This window comes from Melanerpes formicivorus, unplaced genomic scaffold, assembly GCF_026170545.1.
Source record: "Melanerpes formicivorus ecotype bairdi unplaced genomic scaffold, bMelFor1.0.p_v2 SCAF_12, whole genome shotgun sequence".
Taxonomy (NCBI): Eukaryota; Metazoa; Chordata; class Aves; order Piciformes; family Picidae; genus Melanerpes; species Melanerpes formicivorus.
In genome coordinates this window covers 21214597-21228398 of record NW_027142364.1, presented here as the reverse complement: position 1 = coordinate 21228398, position 13802 = coordinate 21214597, and the positions used below count along the sequence as shown (strand labels likewise).

Here is a 13802-nt window from a genome sequence, read left to right as displayed (position 1 = left end):
ATCTGTTCCTAAGTCCTGCACACCAGAAAGGAAGAAAAGGATGAACTGCTCATGTTGAAGTCCACCTTGTGTTGCGGTGGGAAGCAGACAATCAATATGATTGGTAATCAGGCTTCAACTTTATTGTTCAAAAGCACAGCTTGTATAGTATCTTCAGCAGCTAAGTATGCACAGGTGTCATTATTCTATTAGCTGTGAGTCCAGGGTTACATCATAATATCCAGCCTACTTGCAGCTAGGCCTACGTGCAACTCCACAACCTCCTTTCTCAGAAGGTCTTTGTTTCACATACACTTTGTTTCACATACTCATATCTTGTAAGTAACTATTTCACATGCTGCTATCTTATGAGAAACTGCAAGCACAGTCACAGGGCCGTGGTGACCTTGCTGCATCAGCACACCAGCAGAGCTGTGAGCAGTAAACAGCAAGATGGAGTCTGGCCTATACACTCTGATCAAACAGCTGTCCCTGCAATTCAAGCCCTTCCTCAACAATCTTGTCTGTTTAGATAAGATTAGGCTAACTACAATTTGCTCTCCATGACAGCAAACAAGCAAAAGCAGCCCCTCCTAGGCTAGCCAGGTGCTATAAGGGTCAGACATGAGAGCATTGCATGTCCTGTGTCACTGGCTGACGCCACAGGGCTGTAGTGATGCTCTGATGGAAAGCCTGGGAAGCAGCAGCCGTACCTGTCAATGTGCTCTCATTCACAGTGCACTGCCCACTGATCAGGATGGCATCACAAGGTAAAAGGGTTTTGCCCTCTTTCAAAATCATCACGTCTCCAGGAACAAGCTGTTGTGATTCCAGCTCTTGGAAACCTGCAAGTGACACGTAAGGCAAACTTTGTGCTCCATGGAATTACCTGCTAAATAGGGGGTTACTTCTATAGTGGTTGATTAGCAAAGGGCCACAAGTAGAACCTAAGAATACAACATCCAAACCTTGGAAAAGCCAAGGCATCAGTCATAGTATGGTATCATAGAATCAGTCAGGGTTGGAAGGGACCACAAGGATCATCTAGTTGCAACCCCCCTGCCATGGGCAGGGACACCCCACACTAGATCAGCCTGGCCACAGCCTCATCCAGCCTGGGCTTAAACACCTCCAGGGCTGGGGCCTCAACCACCTCCCTGGACAACCCATTCCAGGGCTTCACCACTCTCATGGGGAAGAACTTCCTCCTCACCTCCAGCCTGAATCTCCCCACCTCCAGCTTCATTCCATTCCCCCTAGTCCTATCACTACCTGAGAGCCTGAGAAGTCCCTCCCCAGCCTTCTTGCAGCCCCCTTCAGAGGTGCTCCAGCCCTCTGCTCATCCTTGTGGCCACCTTCCAGCACCTCCAGATCCCTCCTGTAACAGGGGCTCCAGAACTGGAGGCAGTACTCCAGGTGGGGTCTGACCAGAGCTGAGTAGAGGAGGAGAATCACCTCCCTTGCCCTGCTGGCCACACTTCTCCTGCTGCAGCCCAGGATCTGATTGGCTTTCTGGGCTGCAAGTGCACACTGAGAGCTCCTGGTGAGCTTCTCCTCCCCCAGCACCCCCAAGTCTTTCTCCTCAGAGCTGCTTTCCAGCCAGTCCCTGCCCAGCCTGGATTTGTGCCTGGGATTGCCTCGACCCAGCTGCAGGACCCTGCCCTTGGTCTTGTTGAACCTGCAGTCTGAACTGCAGACTTCCTTCTCATGCCCCCAGGGGCCCAACCAATGGTTATTCTTCCACTGAAGAGAAGAATGGGTCTGCATTTCTTAGTCTGACCACAACTTTTTGAGTTGTGCTTTAAATACCAGGGCAATGAACAGACTTTGCATGGAGTAATTAGGCAGAGTCCCAGACACTTAGTGGCTATATGGATGGCTTTGTCAGCAGTGTTTTAAGGAGAAAAAAAACCCAGCAACATTATTTTGCTGCAAAGTTTTTGCTAACATGAGAGAATAGAATAGAATAGAATAGAATAGAATAGAATAGAATAGAATAGAATAGAATAGAATAGAATAGAATAGACCAGACCAGGTTGGAAGATACCCTCAAGATCATCGTGTCCAACCCATCAACCAATCCAACCCACCTAAACAACTAACCCATGGCACCAAGCACCCCATCAAGTCTCCTCCTGAACACCTCCAATGATGGTGACTCCACCATCTCCCCAGGCAGCCCAATGGCCAATCTCTCTCTCTGTGTAGAACTTCTTCCTATACTCCAGCCTAAACCTCTCCTGGCACATCTTAAGACTGTGTCCTCTTGTTCTGGTGCTGGTTGCCTGGGAGAAGAGACCAACCTCTGCCTGTCTACAACTTCCCTTCAGGTAGTTGTAGAGAGCAAGAAGGTCACCCCTGAGTGTCCTCTTCTCCAGGCTAAGCAACCCCAGCTCCCTCAGCCTCTCCTTGTAGGACTTGTGCTCCAAACCCCTCCCCAGCTTTGTTGCCCTTCTCTGGACTCATTCCAGCAAGTCAACCTCCTTCCTAAACTGATGTGCCACAACACACTTCTAGGTCAAATTCTCCCCATCTGCAGAAGCCAGTTAATTGAGCTGAGAGCCAGAAGAGGCAACTGCTCTAGCAGGACTATGATACAGTACATTCTAGGGTTTGATATAAATGGCCACAGAAATGAAAGACAGTAAAGGAAGAAGTGTACAGGAGTCACCTTCCTTATTCCTGCAGACAGTGACCATGATGTTGTTATGAGACTCAACCAGTTTGTGCAGTTTAACTGATTGCTGTAAATAAAAGCAGAACATACAGAAGTGTTACTTACTCCTCACATGAAGCAATTCTCCCATTGACAACCATTCCCCTTTTGTTATTTGTGGTTATGAGAGCTGTTATAAACTGGGGGCTGGCCCTGCCAGGGATTATACAATCACACAGAGAAAGAAAATCCCCACCCTAATTACAGAAAAGGTGCAACAGAAGGTTACAAAGCAAAGTGCTGGAATGGGGAAGGGAGGATGTGGGTAAAGAACCACACAGAGATTATGGTGACTAGGAGACTGGATCACTGCACCCCTGACTATACACTGTCACTAGATTAAACCTCTGAGCGGCTCTAATGTCCTGGCCTCTCCCAGACATCAGAAATAAATCCTTCTTGTGGTAAAAGCTGAGGTGTCTCACCTGTCTAAGATCATACACAGTCAAAAAAATTGAGAAGAGAGACATGATTATGATGGCAGTGGCATACTCCATGTAATCTTCTGCAAACCACAGGCAGACACTGAACAGCTGGAACACGTAAAATGGATTTAAAACCTGTTTGGAGAGAGAGAGAGAGAGCAGTGCTCAGGACCTGGCCATGTTTAATTGGCTCCAGTACACTCTGCCAGTCCATTCTGTTAGGAATGGGATGGAATAACAGCTATTGAGTTAAGCACTGTGTTTCCCAGCACCCTTTCTAATTTTGTTAGCAGTGGCTCCAGTCTAATCAGACTGGACCCAGTCTAATCAGGCTGGACCCACTCCATCTGACAGAAAGGCCAAAATAGATCTGCACCAGTGAGATGTTCTTTGGGAAGTGAATGGCTCAGCCCAAGCCTTGTTTTGCTTGCTTCATTACAAGAGAGGTAACAAGGGTTGTGCCACGAGGACAGAGGTTGCACACCACAGGCACATCTCTACAAACACTCTCTTTAGGCTACACATTGCCAGCTCCTGTCTGCAAAGGACACTGATGCTTTATGTGTGCTGTGCCCAGAGTCATGAGCTCGCTGGATCTCTCTGCAGCTGCAGGCACATATCAGCTCCTGCTGTTCACTTCATCTCTGCTGATTAAGAGACAGCCTTTGCCTGGAAGGTCTGCTTCCCAGTGCAGCTTGTAAACATTTGCTGACCCTTGTAAGGCCAACAGAATGAGCCCCCAGCACATGGATATAGAAATACCAGACAGCCATACAGGCATGGGGATGGAGGATAGGGAACAACGGAGAATAAATTAATTTATGGTGATCTCATGGAACAGCTTTAAACAGGATTTGGAAGAGAAATGTGCTTGATGAGAAGTGGGAAGTTAATTCAGACATAGAATCCATTATACTCCCTGGTCAGACTCTACATCCCCCAGCAGCCTAAAACAAAAGCAAGAGAAATGCTTAACCTCTTTGATGAGTAGTTTCCAAATTGGAATCACAGGGACGTCAATAGTGTTTGGCCCACAAATAACTCTCCTGCATGGGATAAAGATACATCACTTACAGAGAAAACAGTGACAGTGTAGCTCACTCCCAAAGCTGCAGCTTTCAGTAGTCCTGAGAGCCTGCATCAATCCTAACTTAAAGGCTGTAAGGATCTTCCTCCAAGAAAAAAAAAGGTAAGAAATGAAATGCCCTCACAGTGCCTCTGTCAGACGAGATGACAGCACTGGTGGAGTAGACCAGATTTGTAACACAGCCTTTCAGGCAAACTTTCCCCTAATGTAAACATTCTTTGGAAGCACCATAAACAAAGGAATTCTACACCTAAACCAAGAAGATTTAAAGCCAAAGGTTTTGCATAAATTTAAGGGTGATTTGAATGTAAGATTCACCATGAGCTAAGGCCAGGAGCTGGACTTTCAGTATTCAATCAACTGAAGATCACTTCTGCATTTAGCAGTTTCAGGAACAGCTGTTCTCTAGAGGGCTGGAGCACCTCTCCTGTGAGGACAGACTGAGAGAGCTTGGGCTGTTCAGTCTGGAGAAGAGAAGGCTCCAGGGGGACCTTATTGTGGCCTTCCAGTATCTTAAGGGAATGATGGGAAGAGACTTTTTAGGGTGTTAGGGAATGATAGGACTAGGGGGAATAGAAAAAACTAGAAATGGGGAGATTCAGATTGGATGTTAGGAAGAAATTCTTCCCCATGAGGGTGGTGAGAGCCTGGCACAGGTTGCCCAGGGAGGTGGTGGAAGCCTCATCCCTGGAGGTGTGTGCAGCCAGGCTGGATGTGGCTGTGAGCAGTCTGATGTAGTGTTAGGTGTCTCTGCCCATGGCAGGGGTGTTGGAACTGGCTGAGCCTTGAGGTCCCTTCCAACCCTGACAGTTCTGTGATTCTTTGATTTTATGCTTCTAAATTGTCTAACATTAGAGTAGTTTATGGGAATAAATTCAATGGCCAGAACAAATGGATGTAGAAGTTCAGTTCAATTACATGGAGCCCCACTGAAGGAGCACCACTCAACTCAATCTGCACCATCTCAGGGAGATTCCAAGTAAGAAGAGGTTTGAGTTAACTAAAGAACATAGCTATTTCCTCACTGAGAACAACAGTGATAAACAATCACAGAATCACAGAATCAGTCAGGGTTGGAAGGGACCACAAGCATCATCTGGTTCCAACACCTCACATTTGAAAGAGCTTGATGAGGAATATGCAACATCCCCTAGCCCTTTTTGTTCAGTTTTCCATGTGTGGCCATTTCACCTCAGATGATGTGGATATTAATGGGTACACAGACAATTCAAGGGACTTTACACCTCTCTAACATCCATGTGTTGAGTACTGGTGTTTTGAAACGTGTACCTGACATTCTGTTCATCACAGGTGAGGCCAGACCCAAATTTGGCATGTATAGCTGAGCAAGTGTGGTGGTCTTCTAGGACTCTGAAACACAAACAGAGTGTTTCCCTTAAGGCATTATTCACACAGAAGGACATGATACACTTCCTCAGGGACCTGTGTAACCAGTGCATTGAACTCACCCAACTTTCTGGAACTGCTTTGCATAGAGATTCCAGACATAGCGGATCTTTTGTACCTGGATACTCTTCACCTACAAGAGAGGGACAATGATACATGCAACAGAGCGAATCAAAATGCTCTCAGGTCTGCTCACAGGCAGGGACCTGCTGGAAAGAATCCAACAGAGAGCCACGGGGATGATTAGGGGACTTGAGCACCTCTTCTATGAAGACAGATTGATAAAGCTGGGGCAGCTCAGTCTTGAGAAGACTGAGAGGAGGTCTGATCGATGTGTATAAACATCTGAGGGGTGGGTGTCAAGTAGAGGGGGCCAAGCTCTTTTCAGTGGTGCACAATAATAAGACAAGGAACAAGAGGTACAAGCTTGAACACAGAAGATTTCACCTCAACATGAGGAGAAAATTCTTTCCAGTGAGGGTGCCAGAGCCCTGGAGCAGGCTGCCCTGAGACGTTGTGGAGTCTCCTTCTCTGGACACATTCAAAACACACCTGGGTGCACTCCTGTGCAGACTACACTGGGTGATCCTACTTTTTGCAGGGAAATTGGACAGGATGAACTCTGGAGGTCCCCTCCAACCTCTAATGTACTGTGATACTGTGTGCTCACTGGGGTCACGCACAGGTAAAGCAAATTTTACAGGGGACAGGAAGGGTGAGAAGACAGGATTGCATTCACTGACTCCATAGTTCTGTTACAGAGCAAGATCCCCAGCTCAGTGTGCATTCCAGTGAGCTTTACAGATCTCACAAACAAACACAAAGCAGTATGCCTCTCTGTTTGGTGAAGCCAGGAATACAGTCCTTACTCTCATTTCACAGAACAGAGGGAGGAGATCACTGATGCAGTGGTGGACATGTAGGCAGTTATCAAAGTTATCAAAGTCCATCTTCAGTGAACAACTCCTTCATATTCTGTCTGGCTTTAATGAAAGCAGGAAGGCAGCTTGCAGGCATGGTGCTGAGTCCTTCAGCTGAACAGATATGCCAACAGACAAGAAAGGCCATGCCATGATACTCCCCAAGTCCCTGCTAATGCTATGTCCTTGCAGAGCAGCGGTCCATTAGGAACGCGTGCTGCCATTTATACCTTGCAGAAGGAGTCTGTCTTGTAAGGAAGCCTATTAGAGATAATGGAGCTTGGTATCAGCTGGAAGAAGGCCAAGCTATACACCTATACACAGAACAAAGGAATCAGCTCTAGGGGACTCTCCCTACCCAGAGCAATAAGCACTATTATAAGCCAATGAAATCTGTACTCAGCTCATAAACTAGCTCGAAATGGAGCTATAACCACAGCCATTAACCTAACGAGAGGCCTGTAGTTAGGGTTTCATGCAATTGGAGCTGCAGTGTTTGCAAGGCTAAAAACTGGAGTGGAAAATGAGGGAATCATCTTGCTGCTGGAAGAGGTCCTTGGACAGCTCTTGTGGACTACACATTACCCTGTGGGCTTAGGTAGCTTAAATGGCCAAAAGGTTTTATATTATAAGCAGGAGCTTTTGAATTGCTAGTGAAGGATTAAGCTCTTTGCTCTTTGCTGCTTTGAAACCTGCTCTTTTCTGCATAGATGTTTTGACTGATGTGGAAGAGCTGCTCAAAGGGCCTATTATGTGAGAGCACATTGTGCTATTTTTTTTTATGCTACCAACCTGATCCTCTGAAGAATGTTACAAACCAGTCTTCACTTTCATACTGTGCCGGCTGGTTGAACTAGCTGGCACCAAACTTTCTTATGCACATTAATATAGGCCCACACAGAGCAGCAGTAATAGCAACAGCTCTGCTCAGCTCAAGTCAGGTTTATAAGCAAAATTTCTGCTATAAATTGCTGCAGATACAAAAATAAATTCTCACAAGTTACAATCCATTTCCTGGAAGGGCAATAGCTCTTTTATGGGCTTCTCAGTGCACTCAGCTTCTATCTATAACCAAGAGCCAGATATTAGTAAATGTACCACTGCACTCCCATAGCTCACACCAATTTAATGTGTAATGCTAAGCAGGACATAGAACTGAGCTGCCTGCTACTTGTTGTGAAATGGGGATGCTTACATGTACTCAGCTCAAGAGGGACCTTGTCGTCTCCTATGATCCACTATCATCTACTTTCTCCCCAGTGCCTCACTGGGATCCCAAAGCTACAGAACTGGCAGAGACTAAGGTATACTTTTACACAAACAGGCAACAGTGCAAGACCTGACTTCAGCAAATGCACTTTAGAGCAAAAATGATGCATGGAAAGGCAAGAAAGCAAAATGTGCTTCAGACCCTCTCAGGTGAAACGTTGCTGAGCATACTGATGCACCTCTGTTCCATTCCTCTTTAGCTGCATTCAATGAGGTCCTAGCAGTTGCAAGAGCCTTCTTGCAGAGATGAGAGGCCCATTGTGATTCTGCCCTTATTCTGTGCCCCTCCTTCACAGAGCCAAGACAGCTCCCACTCTAGATGCAGAAATGGGATTGTCTTAGGATCTTGGAGCCCTCAGCAGAAGAAGGATGATTAAGATGTTGGTGTGGGTCCAGAGAAGGCCCCCAAAAGACTCATAGAATCCCTGTGGTTGGAAAAGACTTCCAAGATCATTGAGTCATAGAATCATAGAATCATGCAACCAATAAGGTTGGAAGAGACCTCAAAGATCATTAAGTCCAACCTGCCAGCCAACACCTCATGACTACTAAACCATGGCATCAAGTGCCACGTCCCCTCTGGAACACCTCCAGGGACGGTGACTCCACCACCTCCAATGGCTAACAACTCTCCCTGTGAAGAACTTTCTCCTCACCTCCAGCCTAAACTTCCAAACCCTTGATCTAACACCACCATGGTCATTAAAACATGTCCCAAAGTGCCATGTGTACATAATACCTCCATGGACATGACTCCCCCACCCCCCTGGGCAGCCTGCTGCAATGCCTGACCACTCTTTCAGGAAAGACATATTCCTAATATCCACTCCATTTACTATTACTCCCCAGATGCTTCAGGGAATACTTTACTTACTTGCAAGCTTGGCTTCATTATGGCCTTACTGAAGATGGAGTCTTCCTCAGCAGTGCCTGGATAATCTGATCCACTTTTGGAAAGGGCAGACACAGAGATCCATGTCACGGCCTTACGAGAATAAGTCTGAAATTCATCCTAAAGGGAGATAGAAGAGAAGTGTCACACTGTCCATCAAAATCAGACCACACTCACTGTCACCCTGGACTGGATGACTAGAGTAGGCTTTTCTAGAGAATTGCTCCAGCTTTTTGAAAGAACTAACCAACAGGCATCTCCCAGCACCTGTGACTGGCAGAGAAATCAGCAGAATGGGAGCAGAACCATGACCCTGTCAAAATGTGAGTACTGCAAATAACTCACTGACTGCAGGTCTGGTGCTTAGCTGATAAGGATGGAATAGAAACAGCCAGGTCATGATCTAGAGCACAGGGCAATCAGAAACACAGTGATCCCGTTGCAAAGGGGAGATCAAAAGGAACGTAGCATTGTACTGAAGAATGGACACTGAGTGCCAACAGCTTTTCACAGCCATTCCTGTGTTAACACCTCATTGGGGGAAATAAGTGTGTTAGAACCATCCCTCCCTTGCAGTGCCTTTGATAAGCTTTTGCCACAAACTGAGTTTGTGATCTTGCCATTTTTTAATAGCCTAAGTTCAGCTGGAACTGCCTGATAACTGGTGTTGCTGGTACAGCCTTACAGGTTGGAGTCACTACTGTACTATCTAGCCCCATGCTAAGTTTCAGTCCTGAACACTGAACCACATGAATTTTAAAGCCAGATATGAGACTGACTTAAATATCATATTCAATGTGTGAGTAGTTTGGCAGATGCAAAAAGCTGATTACCTCAGCCAGGCAGGTCCAGAGAGCACAACTACTACAGGCTCAGAGGATGTTAGGGATTGGAAAGATCATCAAGTCCAACCCTCCTGCCAGAGCAGGACCATAGAATCTAGCACAGGTCACACAGGAACACATCACACAGAATCAATCACAGGGTCACCAAGGCTGGAAGAGACCTCAAAGATCATGAAGTCCAACCTGTCACCACAGACCTCCTCACTAAACCATGGCACCAAGTGCCACATCCAATCCCCTCTTGAACACCTCTAGGGATGGTGACTCTGCCACCTCCCTGGGCAGCACATTCCAATGGCTAACAACTCTCTCTGGGAAGAATTTTCTCCTCACCTCCAGCTTAAACCTCCCCTGGCACAGCTTGAGCCTGTGTCCTCTTCTTCTGGTGCTGGTTGCCTGGGAGAAAAGACCAACTCCCTTCTGGCTACAACCTCCCTTCAGGTAGTTGTAGAGAGCAAGAAGGTCTCCCCTGAGCCTCCTCTTCTCCAGGCTAAGCAACCCCAGCTCCCTCAGCCTCTCCTCATAGGGCTTGTGGTCAAAGCCTCTCCCCAGCCTCCTTGCCCTTCTCTGGACACCTTCAAGTCTCTCAATGTCCTTCTTAAACTGAGGAGCCCAGAACTGGACACAGGACTCAAGGTGTGACATAACCAGTGCTGAGTACAGGGGCACAATCCAGACAGGTCTTGAGTGTCTCCAGAGAAGGAAACCCCACAACCTCTCTTGGGAGCCTGTTCCAGTGCCATGTGATCCTCACAGTGGAGAAGCTCCTCGTGTTGAGGTGGAACATTTTGTTGGGAACCAACAACAGGAAAAGAATAAATCTGTCCCAAATATGAGTATTTTTTAATAATTTAAGGGTTAAAAGAAAAAAAATCCCAGTTCCATAATCCTCATGTATCTTATCTGTGCACTTCTTGAACAGGTATTTTCAGTGGAATAGCATTTATTTCCCGATCATTATCTGCTCATTTCAATTGCAAATTTAGTAGGCATCGGTATGCAGATTGAGATGGGAAGCAGTGAATAACACAGGTGCTCATTATCTGAACTAAAGTGAGTCAAAACCCAGTAACAGAAGTGAGCTAGCAGGCTCTTATACTGCAATTGCAGAGATGGTGATGACTTATGAATGAAGATGCTACATGAAGCAAAAGAGAATTCCAAGGATCAGGCTGATCATAGGATCACAGGATGTTAGGGGTTGGAAGGAGCCTCTGGAGGTCATTGAGCCCAAGCTCCCTGGACCATAGAATCTAGCACAGGTTGCAGAGGAATGCATCCAGACAGGGCTTGAAAGTCTGCAGAGGAGGAGATTCCATAACCTCTCTGGGCAGCCTGTTCCAGTGCTCTATGACCCTTACAGTAAAGAAGTTCCTCCTCATGTTGAAGTAGCTTCTCCTGTGCTGTAGTTTATATTCATTGCCCCTTGTCCTATCACAGGGCACAGCTGAGCAGAGCCTGTCCCTTCCTTCCTGACAGCCAGCCCTCAGATATTTATTAGACCTCCTCTCAGTCTTCTCTTCTCCAGATTAAACAGCCCCAGGTTTCAGCCTCTCCTCATCAGGCAGTGCTCCACTCCCTTCATCATCCTTGTAGCCCTTTGTTGGACTCTCTCTAGCAGATCCCTGTCCCTCTTGAACTGGGCAGCCCAGAACTGGATGCAATATTCCAGATGTGGTCTCACCAGGGCAGAGTAGAGGGGGAGGAGCACCTCCCTGGCTCTGCTGGGCACACTGCTCTTAATGCACCCCAGGATACCACTGATACTGATGAGCATGCTTGTATCCTCATTAGCAGCAGCCATCACATTTGAAATCAGACATAATCAGAAGGGGGGAAGGAGAACAACAACATCAACAAGAACAACAACAAAAAGGAGAAACAAAAAGTAGGCAATCTGAAATTCTCAAACGCCAAGAGCATACTTTGAGAGACCTTCCTGACAGCACGAGCTTACAATATGATTCAGTTCTTGCTTCATTACATGAAGGATCATTTAAACACTCATTCATCTGAGAAGTGCTTGGCATGGCACATCCATTTGTAATGACACACAAGAACAGGTAATTAAAAGTGCAAACTGAATGGAAGATTAGAAAAGGAGTCTAAACTTAATTTGCTTCTTTTAAACCAAGCAGGCAAAAGAAAATGCAGTCCTTGCCTCCTAGGATGCAGATCTCCAAAAGTCAGTATTTTGACTGTGTGCTGCTGTGACCATTTAAGAAGGCAGCTCACATACCGTGGTAACTGCACGTCTTGCAAGTGCCATTGTTCAGGAGTCTTTGAAGCAGAACAAATCAAACTTCTGGATGAAAACCAACCCTGCCAGCTCCTGGAGTGTTCAGGCTTAGCTGGGATTCAGAGTCAAATCTCAGTTTGCTTCTTCTAGTGGCGCAGTAGCTTCTTCCATGAAATGAAATCAGGGTTTCCCATATGTTGCAGCGCTTTGGGACAGCCCTCAACAGACAGAGTCCGTACTAGGGAGCTACCAGCAAAAGACATCAGCCCTGAAAGCATTAAGTGCAGCATTGTGGACTTAGTATCATATATGTTAGGTATGAGGAAGGGCTGATGGAAAATGGAAACACACAGCCAAGAAAACAAGCAGTCTAAGCTTGCCCTCTTCCTTGTGCTGATCCCTCATCAAATATTGTTGCAAAGCTGCTGGGAACAGAGCTAGATGAATCTTTGGTTTGGCCCACAGCCCAAATTTGGGCAGGGAGGGGCAGCTTCCCCAGGACAGCTAAGTGAGGTGTTCAAGAGGGGATTGGACGTGGCACTTGGTGCCATGGTCTCGTAGTCATGAGGTCTGTGGTGACAGGTTGGACCTGAGGATCTTTGAGGTCTTTTCCAACCTTGTTGATTCTATGATTCTATGAAATGATCTGCTGGACACTGCCAAGCAAAGAGATACTTTAGAGTCTGGAGTGGAGATCTGCAATGTAGAACACATGTGGAAGGCGGAAGGGAGGAGGAAGGACTGAGAGCAAATAAGCAGTCTCAAAACCACAGGTATTACAGGTTTTTTTCATCTGAGTGTCTCTCAGCTTGTTGTCTGCTCAGCTCTTACCCTCCATTCCAATCATCAGCTTACCCATAATTTGTGGAATCATTGAGAGTTCTTTAGATCAGTGATGTTAAGTATAAGATACCAGTGCAGGAAATCAGCAGTGCAAGAGACTTTGGCTAACTGGATTCCTTCCAGTTAAGTACATACTCGGGACTAATTTCAAGTAGGCACCTACTGTTGTTCTGAGCAGAACAATGTCAGCTTCTTCCAAGCTGCAGCGGGTGCAGTTTGCCCACACATCCCACTCTGGCTTCCAGTAAAAGAGCAGCAGCAGAGCCCCACAGGACAAGATGTAGCCAGCAATGCACAAGGCCTTCCGGCAGCCTTGGGATTTGTAGCCAAATATCTCCTGTACAGCAGAGACAAGGGGGAAAACATTATTATTTCTCTCAAAGAAGCACCTGGAATGCTACACTGTCTCATCACCCACTGCTCTCCCATAGGAACTGTTTGCTACTGTACCATGAGATATTAAAAAGAACAAGTCTTACAACTTGTATTTGACTCTCTTAAGGTGTCCTAGACATGAGCAGAGAAGAATTTTGCCTGTTCCATGAAAGTTTTCATCCACCTTCACACAAAAAATGGGCTGCTGCACTCTGACCAAGTGTCTGGAATAGTTTTCTGTATTTGTGAAACTCAGCATGAGAGAGTTATGTGTCTGCAGGAGTTGGAATGTTACCAAAACAGAGAGGCCCTAGCCTTCATGCCTAAAAGTCAGGAACACAGATTGGCCTGGTCAACATTCTAAAGGTCCCTGGTGGAGACTGTTGATGAACTTGAGTATGCCTGCAGCAGGAGACAGAGCGTATTGAGGACCCCCTGCAGCAGCTGGGACAGTCCCTGCCTCAGAATCAGCACAGATGCCACAGCAGTGAGTCTGCATTAATGCACCTGCTCTGTAGAGACTCATCTAGTGTCTGCCTGCTGCCCAGTGACACTGTGTGGCTGCACCAGCTGGAGCTGCTTTGCCCAACTTGGCAGGGACACAACCTTTGTAGGGTTGTTACCATCTTCTAAAGTAGCTCCAGCACGCCAATGTGTCATTGCCCTAACATCCCCACATAATAATTAATAATAATAATAATAATAATAATAATAATAATAATAATAATAATAATAATAATAATAATAGTTGGTAACAACAGCTAATGAATACTTGCAGAACGTTTTACAGGCTCAGAGGGTCACA

At 46.3% G+C, this 13802-nt stretch overlaps 1 protein-coding gene across 1 annotated transcript in view; it reads right to left on the bottom strand.

Annotated features, from left to right (window-relative positions):
- The window catches only part of ATP13A4 (ATPase 13A4), a 56895-nt gene that overhangs the window by 33830 nt on the left and 9263 nt on the right, over positions 1-13802 (bottom strand). Inside the window, exons 2-9 of the mRNA XM_068145654.1 lie at positions 12786-12959; positions 8678-8815; positions 5677-5747; positions 5498-5578; positions 4097-4166; positions 3121-3255; positions 2651-2723; positions 693-824 (exon numbers count right to left, since the gene is read on the bottom strand). Of these exons, the coding sequence (XP_068001755.1) occupies positions 693-824; positions 2651-2723; positions 3121-3255; positions 4097-4166; positions 5498-5578; positions 5677-5747; positions 8678-8815; positions 12786-12959 (874 nt within the window). The remainder of the gene's footprint in view (positions 1-692; positions 825-2650; positions 2724-3120; positions 3256-4096; positions 4167-5497; positions 5579-5676; positions 5748-8677; positions 8816-12785; positions 12960-13802) is intronic.